Raw genomic sequence first — 12,530 nt, forward strand, 5'->3', positions numbered from 1 at the left:
ATTTTTCACATTCCGTTGCATTAATTATTACCATTATTATTATTACCATCGCATGTTAATAGATGAACAAACCTCTGCCTTTAATACTGTTCCATCGATAAACACGATGCCTGACTGACGCGTTAATAAAGGCCTGTTACTTTGGTAGAAATTAAACTTGTCTCGGGCTGAGCTGGAATTGTAAACATTTAAATAGCTTTTATATTTTGTGTAGTTTGAAGCCAAACTCTGAACTCATGAGTTGGAATGTAAATGTCTTAATAGGTGTTTTGCCTCCTGCGTACTGATCCTTATCCGGCAAACAGTTTGCTGTTCGGCCCACACAATTCCAGCTATATTAGTGCGCTGCTATAAATTGTTCCAGTTCAATCGGGAACCTTATGTTTTAATAAAACCTTGTGATTCCGTTCTGTGTTTTGCTATTATAGTAATGTTTTCTTGAATATAATGTGCAAATAAGTGGTTGTAAACGTATCAGCAATTTATTTGTTCAAGCAACATTTTGTGAAATGATTGAACAAAACTGAAAACGTTTCTCTCGCCATTTTTTCTGAAGTTTTCTTTATTCATAAAGCATACCACAAATGCGCTGCGATGCACTAGTTTAATTGAGCTGTAAGCAAGAGTTCTTAAATACATACATTTCAGAAGTTGTCATCTTTATGAAATACTAAAACCCATTTTCAAGTAATATCTATTTTACACCACTTTTTTACTATGCAAATTGTGCTTTTTATTCTACATTCAAAACATTAAAATGTATTAAAATACCACCACAATTCATTTTGATATAACCCAGCACATGGTTCCACTTAATCTGTCTCTTTACAGTAGCTACATTTCCTGCCATTTTTGTGGTATTGCTTTTTAAAATACATCTTAACAAATTGAAAGATTTAAAACATTTGAAGGAATACAGTATTTAGCCAGTGTGTTAACCTGAATGTGCTACCACATTAAAGTGCCATAACCAATTTTTTTTAATGGGAAAATGAAGGTTGATATAGTTGCCAAAAAACTGCCTCCTAGACTGCCTTAAAATTCAGTCTGTGCGTGTTCGCCTTTAAATATCACTGGGGGTCAATGATGAACTATTTAGGTCTCACTGTTTTTCTAAAGGATATTTAAATATGTCAAATTTAAACATTCATTTTTGCCAATATGTTTGGGTGGAAATGTGAATAATATTGTACTTTTATTGTAACCGTTATGTTAGAAGAGTGTGTTATCCTCTTTCACAGTTTGTTCAGTGGCCAACTACTGTCGAAAACATACACACGAACACACTCATTACCTCAGAGCTGTGAATTGAAAGCTGTAAAATAATACAAAGGCTATATTTATGGGAAAATAAATACATTTTTCTGATGTTCCTTATTTGATTTTTTTTTAAATGCAGAGGAACTACGTCAGAAAAAAACGGTTGTAAAACAAAAACACTTTACTTAGTATAAGAGAGAAATGTTAATTCAGTTCCTCAATTTAGTTTATCATTTTTCTGTGGCCACAATTATTTTGTAAGAGTAGTTTATTAGATGCCAAATCTATTATCTAATATTTCGAAGTGATGTTGAAGCACTTCTAAATTTAGCAAGTTCCAGAAATAAAAAAAGTATTTTTCTGTAAATTGTTTAACAGATACATTTAATTTAAATACAATTAATTTAGAATATCTTTCAGTATTTCAATGTGCACTTTTATTTTTATTTAAAATTTTTTTTTTTTTTACAAATTCCACACATCATCATATAATTTCTGGTCACACCTACGTGGTAGAACTATTGTATATTATAGTTCATGATCTACATATTTCATATTATTTGTAATACAGAGAGACAGGACGTGTGTGTAAACAATTTTTTGAAGGTAAAAAAAAATGAACAGATGTGGATCTTTCTTTCTTCCTTTCTTTTTATGCAGGTCGTACAAACAGTTTTCCTCCAAGTATGGACAAGACCCATCTTTCGAGCACTAATGACATCATAATGACGAGCTCAACAGGCCCCTACCAGCAGGAAGCCCGGACACCACCCAGACCTGCCCATCTCCACTCCTCATCTTCTTCCTTATCCTCTCCCTCTCCGTCCTCTTCCTCCTCACCCCTCAAGCCAAACCAGGTCGGCCAGGTCATCCTATACGGCGTTCCCATTGTATCGCTGGTCATTGATCACAATGAGAGACTTTGCCTGGCGCAGATTTCCAACACACTCCTCAAGAACTACAGTTATAATGAGATTCATAATCGTCGCGTGGCACTGGGCATCACCTGTGTCCAGTGCACTCCGGTTCAGTTGGAGATTCTTCGTCGGGCCGGTGCCATGCCCATCTCGTCGCGCCGCTGTGGCATGATCACCAAGCGTGAAGCCGAGCGCCTCTGCAAGTCCTTCCTGGGAGAGAACGCACCGCCCAAACTGCCCGACAACTTTGCCTTTGACGTGACACACGAGTGCGCCTGGGGCTCCCGCGGTAACTTCATCCCAGCACGCTACAACAGCTCCAGGGCCAAGTGCATCAAGTGCTCTTTGTGCAACATGTACTTCTCCCCAAATAAGTTCATTTTCCACTCCCACCGCACACCAGACGCCAAGTACACCCAGCCCGACGCTGCCAACTTCAACTCCTGGCGACGACACCTCAAACTCTCTGACAAAATCCCGGCCGATGAGTTAGCCTTCGCATGGGAAGACGTCAAGGCTATGTTCAACGGAGGCAGCCGGAAGAGAGCGCTGCCCTCTTCGTCCCATTGTTCCTCCATGGGTTCTATGAAGTCTCTCCATGGTTCGGGAGTGCCTCACATGATGGGACCTGATCTGGTTGCTCAGAAAAGAGCCCGCTTCGAGGACGACGATGACATGGATGGGGGCGGTCTGTCTCCCCGTAAGGCACCACGTAGCTACCCTGTCATCCCTGTCCCAAGCAAAGGCTTCGGCATGCTGCAGAAGTTCCCTCCCACGTCGCTCTTCCCCTCGCCTTACCCCTTCCCGGCATTCGGCCTCTGCCAGCAGAAAAAAGATGACAGTGATGTTTCAGGTGGCCAGAAAGGAACGGGGTTGTCGGGTCTCTTATGGCCTGGCCGCAAAGACACCTTTTATCCTCCTTTCTGCATGTTTTGGCCACCAAGGGCAGCAGGAGGGATCCCTGTCCCCACCTACCTCCAGCCTCAACCCAACGCCCTCTCCTCCCTGGCAGACAACCCGTCTCTCAGACAGGCCTTTTTGGATCTCTCAGACCCCAGCGAGCCTGGAGCTGTAGCTGGCAGCGGCAACAGTGTCAGCGCAACCATGGCCCCCGGCAGCGGGACTACAACAACCAGATCCGGGCTGTTTGACCCAGAGTGTACAACAGTAGCCCCTGACCTTCGCCCCGTGACGTCAGAGGGCTGGCTCAAACTCCTGGACACCCCCGCCCTCCAAACCAGGAAGCCGAGCTACGGCTCGGCCTTCCGACCCGTCGTTAAGGATGCCGAGAGCATCGCCAAGCTCCACAGCAACGGCGGAGCAGTCGCTGGGACAACAGATGAGGACTTTGTCGTGGTCGCCAGGTCAGACCGCCACCAGCGGCTCTCGCCCAGCAGCAGCTGTAGTTACGGAAGTGACAGTGGAGGAGATGGAGAGGCGGAGGGAATGGAAAGCGAGGAGGAGGGGGAGGTGGACGTGGAGTCGTCGAAGCAAGAGGACGAGGATGAGGAAGGGACCTTCGCAAACAGGCCGCCGCAGGCCCAGACCAACCTGTACCTCCCCGCATTGAGCGAGGAGAGGGGGAAGGAGAGAGGGAGTGGCGCTGTGTACACCAGCACCTCCCCTCCCTCCTCCTCGGACCCCACCCAGCAGGAGTCCTCCAGCCTGCCTGCCTCCCCGACTGCGAGCCTGCCTCTCTCCAGCTCCACCCCGCCTCACCGACAGGACCCGGCTTACAAAAACGTAAATATCCCCCCAGGCCACTTTAGCTAATTATTATTTAAATGGTGTTGCAGTCAGGCAGTGATGTGATCTGCATAAGCAGATTGATAGGCTGGTTTCTCCCTGTAGAAATTGAAACAGTCACCCCACTCTGATCCTGGCTAATAGGCCCAGGTGTGGGTTGTTTAAATGGCCACGGTGTGTTTGTTCTCCCTTTGTCACCCCAGCCTGTTAGGGCAACTCTAATCTTTAACCTGTCGACTCCCACATTAACCAGGCCTCTGAGAGGGCGAAAGGAGGAGGGAGGTAGAATTATGAGGAGCATTTTAAACCAGAAGAGAACGAAATCATCCATTGAGTAACATGCCGCAAACACAGCTGACTGATTTCAAAGACGGAGGTGGAAGAAAAGGGTTTAACCATATATTCCTAATTGGATCATTACAAATGAATGCTACCATTGGCTGATAAAAAAGCAGAGCGCCAAACGGGGAGAAGACATTTGCCAAGAGATGAGTTACACTTTAGACTCCAGATTAATAATAAAATAAAGCAGGTTATATATTTATTATAGAATAACAAATGAAAACCCATGTTAATATAAACAATAACCACATCAAAGAATATGCATTACAAAGTCATTACTATGTGTTTTGGACTTGTTGTTCTGCTTTGTTGTAATTTAACTATATGATGCATAACATGTATGTGGAATTCTGACTGACTGTATGTTGTTTTCAGGCTCACAAAAATAGAGACGAAGGACTACCAGCGTACGCAACCAAAGACAACTCCAGCATCTCTGGTGAGCACGAGACATTTTCATCTTCTGTTAGAAAATGACAATGAAATATCAAATCAGTTTTGTGCAATTCACCATGTTTAAACTCTAACATTGTATTCTCTTCAAAGCTAAAAAGAATCACACACTATTAATAATTTGCAAAACCAAGATACAGTTTCTTTTTCATATATAGTCTGTGAAAACAAAACACTTTGCTCGCTCTGCTGTTTGCACGGGTTGCCTGACATCGTTCACCCAACAGTTGTTTTACAATGTCTTGGTTCCATCAAATGTTTGAACAGGTTTTACACTGTTTCATCAAATAGCATTACCCAATCTATTCCAGCAAACTGTTACACACTATCTGTTCCATCAGACGTCTGAGTCAGTTGTATTATAGCGTCTTTGTTTCATTTAGTGTCTGAGTGAGTGGTTTTATAGTGCCTCCGTGTCCCTGCGACGCTCATATTCCTGTGACGTTCCATTTGCTCCTCTCATCTCCCACTCTGACCCTTTCGCTGAGGAAAATGCCTTCGTGTGTATGTGGTGCCGTGTGAGCACACCACCACAAATCACACAAAGGACACACACCATGCGCACACTTAGTTATCTCCATGTGTCCGGATAACCAGCTCAACCAATGGGCCTTACTGGAACTCTCTTCCAGTCTGTCTCACTGTCTGTCTCTGTTTCGTTTTCTCTCAGATGAAAACAAAGAGCAGAATAGTTTCTTTGTGCCGGAGAGTGAAACCTCGGCGCCCGAATACTGGAGGGAAAGCTCAGGTACGAATACTCGCTTGTGTTTTTTTTCTTTTTTTGGTGGTTGCAGAGCAGCTGCAGGTGGTAAAACAACAATGCAATCAATGAAGACAATACTGTAAAAAATGTAAATGACATTTTAAGTACTCTTAAAAGTATGATTATTAGAAATTCAGGGTTCATTTAATTTCAGCATTTGGCTTTACTCTCGTAACTAATCTGAATCTCACATCGCAGAGCAAATCTGCTCTCTTTATAAGACTTCAGATGGAATCATGATCAAACATTTGCATCAGGGAAATAAAAAAAAAACAATCAAGCTTGTGACTAAATGGAAGTTAGCAAATTAGAACTACAATTTTTAATAACATATGTAGAGAGCAGGGAAAGAGAATATTTGCAGTCTGACATTAAAAAGGTATCAATATTGAGAGGTAAATCAAAATAAGAAAACATGTGGCATCATAATGGCATCAAAAGCAACAGTCCCTGTTGTCATTCAGCACACACAGGATGGATGAAGATGCACCGTGTATAATACAGAACGCTTATTACAAACGTATAACCTGATATACATAAGTGTCAATGGCATTTCTTCTTATTAGACAAGTGAGACTCGCAGTGAGAGAAAGCTCCTCAGTCTTCAGCTTCATCCTCCTCATTCTCCTCCTCCTCCTCCTCCTCTCAGACGTGAGTTAAGGGAGTCATATAAATACACAGAGACGAAACAGCAGTGGAAAGCGGATTCTGCCGCCGCTCTGCCACGGCTGCTCTCTTAAGCGGCGTTGTCGCCGGGGCTGTTACTCTTAGGGGGGCCGTTATAGTTCAACAAGAAAACATCAGCTCAGAGATAAGCAGCCACGCTGGCAATCTCCATCCTAGACCCATATCCCCGCCGACATAATTGCCTTTTTTTTTTCCCTCCTCAGCGCAAAAAACCTTTTCCCGTTTGAAAAAGATCACAGCTTATTGCCTTTTTATATCTGTCAGGAAGACATTAAAAGTGCTTTATGACATCTGTGCCAACATTTATATCTATCCCCCCCTCCTCACTCCCTCAACCCCTACACACACACACACACACACCGTAATGATCCCTGCGCATAATGTATAATGTATTTCGAAAAATTACACGAAACAAATTAAATGAGACCACCTTTCCCCTGATTGCCAAACGTCTCCCTGGGCGGTGGGAAGCTCTACGTGATTAGAAGGCCTGATTCCTCTGAGTCCCCCCCCCCCCCCCCCCCTCCACTGTCTTTAAACTCTCCCTCTGTTTCTAGGGAGAAAAAATAATCTAATTTTCCATTTATGTAATGCAAACCGCCTTGGCTTTGACTATTCACGGTTAATTGACTGTCAAACGAGGTTGTTATCCTCGGGCACTGTCTGCAAATTTGCTTGTCAAATGAGACAGAGAGAGGAGAGGAAAGGAGAGGAGGAGTGAGGAGAGGAGAGCTCTCTCTGCTCTAAATGAGAGAGAGAAGCATGGGGAGGCTTAAGGAGCCGGGGATATGAAATGACTGGGGGAGAATATACACATCGAGTTTGCTGGATCGCTTCATTTAAGGCGCACAATGCCTCATTGTCACAATTCAGACGTTAGCGCAAACACATTACATACATACATGCAAGAACAAAATAGGAACTTTTAAACGGCTAAATTCGAAAACAGCGTGTGATGAAGATGTTTGTTGAAAGAAAAAGCGGATGGAGGATGGTGAAGTTTTAAAGCAACAAGTAGATTGCCTACAGCAGTAAAAAAAAAAAAGCTTTAAAAAGTACACAGACATAATATACACACTGTGAACGTCTGCATGACGATAATAATACCCTTTTACATTGACAACAATACACCAGCCAACAAATAACATTGCTGACATTATAATGTAAATGTGTGAGAGCGCGGTAACCTGCAAGCTTGCAATTTGTTTTAAGCAAATGAGTGGAGTGGCCTTTTAAACTTCCACTTTTCGGCACAGACCTTCACTTCAGCTCCACAAGCTACGACATCGATTGACTCTAGTTTCTGAACGCGAGTCGTGTTCGTTTGTTTTCCTTAATAGAGAGCAATATGGTCTGACAGCATGAAGAGATTGAACCTCTCGAGCAGCGAGTGCAGTAAAGGTCTCCAGTTTACAGTGCCGTCAAATTGTTACCGCAGACTTGCACCGACATCTAGAGGCCAAAGAGCGAATTGCAGCGCTCGCACGCTGACGGGGCCAGTGAGGGAGAGGACGAGGCGATGCAGAAATAAAGAAACGATCCCTCAGGACCGATGGGAATTCAGTCCATGACCAGATTATGATTCTGTGACTCACACATGTGTTGCATATTCAATATACTGCCTGATGTTGTGTAAGAATAGGATGGAACAACAACAGCTATAGGTGCCACAGTGTAGCTGATGTACTGTAACTGTATGTCTGACATTAGGAATGGCATGTGTGGGACAACAATCTGAAATGAAGTCTCTCCGTGTTTTCAGGCGATCGAAGCCAAGGTGCTACCTCTCCTGTGCCGCTAAAGAAGGATGTCGAGAACATGGAGAAAGGTAAATATTTTCAGCTTGTAGATAAAATATGCCCACTCCTCTCAGATGGATTGACCATACCGATACGTGCATACTGCATTTATAACAAACAGCCCCCTTTTCTCTTTCTCTCCCTCGTATTTTCATTTCTCCTCCTTCCTGCTCCTTCAGAGGAGCTCCAGAAGGTTCTGCTGGAGCAGATCGACTTCCGGAGGAGACTGGAGCAAGAGTTTCACGCTCTGAAGGGCACCTCACCATTTCCTGTCTTCCGTAAGTCACTTTTCTTTTCTTTTTTTTAACTCACCTGGCTTTCCTTTTTCACTCTCTGAAGGGCAACTTCTCCTTCGCTGTCTTTCTGAAGAACTCTTCCATTTTCTCCTCTCTTTCCCCCTCCTTTCCTACCGTCTCCTTCATCCTTCATCGGCTGTATTATAATAACTGTGCTTTATCAGTTACTCAACTACTTACGCTAATTTCAGATAATTTCCAAGACCAGATGAAACGAGAGCTCGCCTACAGAGAGGAGATGGTTCAACAGTTACAGATGGTAAGATTACTAATGACACAATCAGTGCTGAACACTGATGGAAAATAAATATCATTGTTACGCCTTTAAACGACAAATGAAAAACCCTTTTATAGACACATGAATATAAAAAAGCCTCGCTGCTCGCTTTGAAAAACAATCATGGTAATGATTTTCAGAAGGAATATAATTAAGACTAATTATGAAGCGCTTTCCAGTAAAATATAGTTACACTATTTGAACAGGGAAAGAAGAACTTAAAAACACATGAGGAAATGTGACAATAACAAACCAATTTACACCACAACTACGGTGGACCGTAGACATAAATATGAAATCCTAAGCCATGTCTTGAGACTGAAACAGAAGTAGACGAAGATTAAATAAAGCCATCAATACAGGACTGAACCGGACGGCTCTCCCATTGCTTATTTGTCCATCAAAAGACGGAGCCAATCATCTAGTTTGTCTTTCACGGGTGAGAAGTTCCTCCGCAGTCGTCTGAGTGTTTCCGTCCACATCAATCAACCGGAGCAGCTGGCAGACAGGCTGACAGACAGTGTTTGTCTTTGCGTTCTGACACATGCAGCGGCACACGCTCGCGTGCACATGATGTCAAACACACAGCACGTATACACACACCCAAGCACACACGAGAGCACGCTGCATTTGTGTACCCGCAAAGGCAGACGACCGAACAGGCATTCAAGCTAATTTATAAGGAAACGCACGTGCACACTAGTGCACATGCACGGAAAAAACGGATATTCAAAGTTGACTAATGTGTCTAGAGCCAGCAGATGGATCCGTCTGAGAGTAATGATACATTCATTTCACACAGACATTCAAATGAACTCCAGCAACATTTTTGATTTATGTTGCTGCAGCAGGTTTTAGAATTTTGATGGAATATCGCACCCAAACATCTCAACAAGAATATTTTATTTTTCTATTCTAAATCATCAGTGTAATGGAAACTTCATATTATTTACAGTAAGTTGCTTCTTTTCACAAACGATTTCTGAAATAAAATAATGTTATTAACCTTCAAATAATATTATTTTAAAACTAAAAAGCCATTTTGCAAGGAATTTCAGATGACAAGTCACAAAGGTCAAATGCTTATAGCGTTCTGTTGTGGCTTTTATTAGGTGACCAGTTATTTGGGGATGTTTAATATCAAGGTTTACGAGGCTATATGCAGATCATATACTGTATTGTATAATATGTATAAAGGAAAAAAATATAATCTAACATTTCTTTCTTTCAGATTCCCTACGCAAACATCATCAGAAAAGAAAAGATCAGCTCCCATCTAAACAAATAGCTAAACGGTGAGTGCTTTTTAATTAATTTGACAATGCAGCTTATTAATGGAGAAATATCAACATGGTAGATGTCAGGTGAGGATATAAGCATTTCATTATTTATAACACAAAGCAGCTGCGAGTAAGTTCAGCAAAGTTTAATTGCCTTTGAAATAGTTCTAATAGATTTTTGGAAGCTGACTCCATATTTAGCCTGAATTTGGTTTGTAGCCGTACCGGGGATAAACATAGACTATCTGCAAATTAAACTAGTTTTCTTTGCCGTAAGGTGATAATTTAATGGCAAATGGTCAAATTAAATTATATTTTGTTTAACTTGCGGGACAATTAGTTATCCTGGTCCAGCAAACTTCAGCCATCTGATAGCTACAGCTTAACATAGCTTAACACCGTCCTCTGGACCCATTGTAACAGATTAAAACACTAAACCAGGACATGACACTAATGTTGTGTTTGCATTCATTTATTGTCTTCACAGCCTGAACCCACAAACTCCCATGTGAGAGGAAGCAGCTGTCTGGATTTCTGTGAATACCCCAAGAAGAAGAAAACAAAAACACTCACATGAAAACCGACAGAGAAATATATAGAGAGAGACTCAAACAGAAAGGAAAATTACGTTATATGAAATATAAGTACTTTTTTAAGTTTTCCTTCAACAGTGTTTTTTCTGCCTCTGCAGTACAACCTCTGTTAATAGCCCTGCACTTAAACTCTGTCCGGTACAAACAGCATTTTGACCAGTTTCTACTGCCGTGCTGTAGCACACTGGCTTCCTCCCGGTTTCCTCTCCCCTGCGTCCAGTTTATTCCCCGAACTGAAATGGGCCAAAACTGTTGACTAATGGGGAAACAGAATGACTCCTCCTCTTTTCATCATTGCTGCGCTGGCAGTCAGACTCAAAGCTTTACCCAACCCGGACCAAAGCGACCACAACCTTTCTGGTCTTTTGTGAATTTTAGGGCTGTTGACGAGCACCAGGAAGGCAGCTGTAGACTTTGTCAGAAAACTCTTCTTTTCCGAGCTCTCAACAGATGAAGAGCAAGAGGAGAGAGTCAGAGAGAGAGTAAGACTGGGCGTTATCGTCTATGACTCTGACTGCTGCTGGCCCAACTGTACATACACCACACTGTGGATGAGGACAGACTTCACACTAAGATTGTCGTGTGTTGTTATTGTTGTTGCCTTTGTTTCACCAAATGGGGTCCCTGAAGAGAAACCAACACACTAACCTTTATAGACTGGCAACAGGGATTCCCCTCATCATGTCCAGTCGTGTTTATTGACCAAAACAAACTCCCATGTGAACACAAATCAGCATTACCACCGTTTATATTGTGGAGGGTGTGAGTCATTACTGATGAGGATAGATGTTGGTGGGGACTTGATGCGGCCATGTTTAGTCTGTTCGATGACCCAACTTGAATATGCCATGAAGAACAAAATAATAGGGGAAAAGTACTGGTGTTTTAGGTTTTAAAGTATTAATATAGGGTGGCATCGCAAAAAGGGCCTAACTCATTTTACAGTGGCAGAACAGTTCAATAGTTTCAGTATTTGGGAGTGACCAAAAAAAAAAGGCTACGTGGTATTGTGTTCAATGTTGCTGCACTGATTATTTTTCACCTTTTTACTGATACAGGAGGAGAATCCTTTGCTCAAAGCCACCCTTAAGATACTTTTAGCCTCCACCCATATTTTCTATCCTTCATCGCACATGCTTCACCTCCACCCAGAGGTGAAGGTGATGTTGCCACCATCAGCTAGATATGTGGGATGTCTCCAGATGGTGAATCGACTAGTAAAGGCCAATTCTGTGTACTTGTTTGCTCTCCAAATGAGTCTCTGGTTCCGCAAGTGTGTCATTGTTGTATATCTACTTGTAAATGATTTCACCTGACTGTATAAAATGTCATAGTGAGAATACTGAACCTCACAGGCAGTCTATCTATATGTGTTTGTTTGTTTATTTATTTGAGTACCAGGGCCTAAGACCCTGATTGTGAAAATATAATTTATTATAATGTTAAAAGAAATAGAAAGCAACATGTTGTTGACGACGACGATGATGATGATGATGGTGCAGTCAAGTGTATGTCAGAGAGAATTGAAATGAGAACTCACCCACCTTGTTTATAGAATGCAATGAATGAATGGATAAAGTTGTCATTTACTGAGAGAAATGGTATCATTATAAACTGTTAATGCAGATGTATTTAAATATGTTCTTGTAGTTTCTCTACTATTTATGTGTAAATTAAAAGTCTATACAATAACCAGCATGTGGTTTCCATGATTAGGCCTTTTTTGCTGTTTATGGGAATTAAATCCTTTTAGCTTCATGCAAATATTTCATTCAAATTAAGAGTATAAATACACAGTCACACTGATGCTAATAGCTATAAAACACATGGATTGGTAAAACAGACAGATGACAATGTTAAGATAATATAAATATTAAATTATTATGAAAACATTACATATTTAGACATGACCACAACATAATCCGTTTGGTTATTTTGTTTTTAATATTATGGATTTAATAGTCAATGTTGACAAGAAGAAAAAACGGGATCTTATGGTCTTATTTTTATATATAATGTTTTTTAAATTGTTTTAGTCCGTGAGACACAGAGCGCTTGCATAAGATCACTTTCTTAAATTATTGCGTACAGTAAACGCCGGGACGTCCTTTACTTCT

The 12,530-nt window shown here is 41.8% G+C and overlaps 1 protein-coding gene across 1 annotated transcript; it reads left to right on the top strand.

Moving 5' to 3' along the window:
• The first annotated feature begins 1,543 nt into the window (after positions 1-1,543).
• Positions 1,544-9,828, top strand: skor2 (SKI family transcriptional corepressor 2). Its single transcript, XM_076079856.1, has 7 exons — positions 1,544-3,920; positions 4,641-4,704; positions 5,389-5,466; positions 7,931-7,996; positions 8,147-8,245; positions 8,455-8,522; positions 9,772-9,828. The coding sequence occupies exons 1-7, from the start codon at positions 1,947-1,949 to the stop codon at positions 9,826-9,828; spliced, it is 2,406 nt and encodes an 801-aa protein (XP_075935971.1). The 5' UTR covers positions 1,544-1,946.
• Positions 9,829-12,530: the final 2,702 nt, after the last annotated feature.

The sequence above is a fragment of the Anarhichas minor genome, unplaced genomic scaffold, assembly GCF_050575085.1.
Source record: "Anarhichas minor isolate MPS153535 unplaced genomic scaffold, ASM5057508v1 ptg000073l, whole genome shotgun sequence".
NCBI classification, from domain to species: domain Eukaryota; kingdom Metazoa; phylum Chordata; class Actinopteri; order Perciformes; family Anarhichadidae; genus Anarhichas; species Anarhichas minor.

Bases quoted from the DNA above. Each gene is read 5' to 3' on its own strand.
- skor2 (XM_076079856.1), top strand. From the start codon at position 1,947: ATGGACAAGACCCATCTTTCGAGCACTAATGACATCATAATGACGAGC. The intron at 5,467-7,930 runs GTACGAATACTC...CCGTGTTTTCAG, and splicing joins ATACTGGAGGGAAAGCTCAG to GCGATCGAAGCCAAGGTGCT. The intron at 7,997-8,146 runs GTAAATATTTTC...CTGCTCCTTCAG, and splicing joins TGTCGAGAACATGGAGAAAG to AGGAGCTCCAGAAGGTTCTG.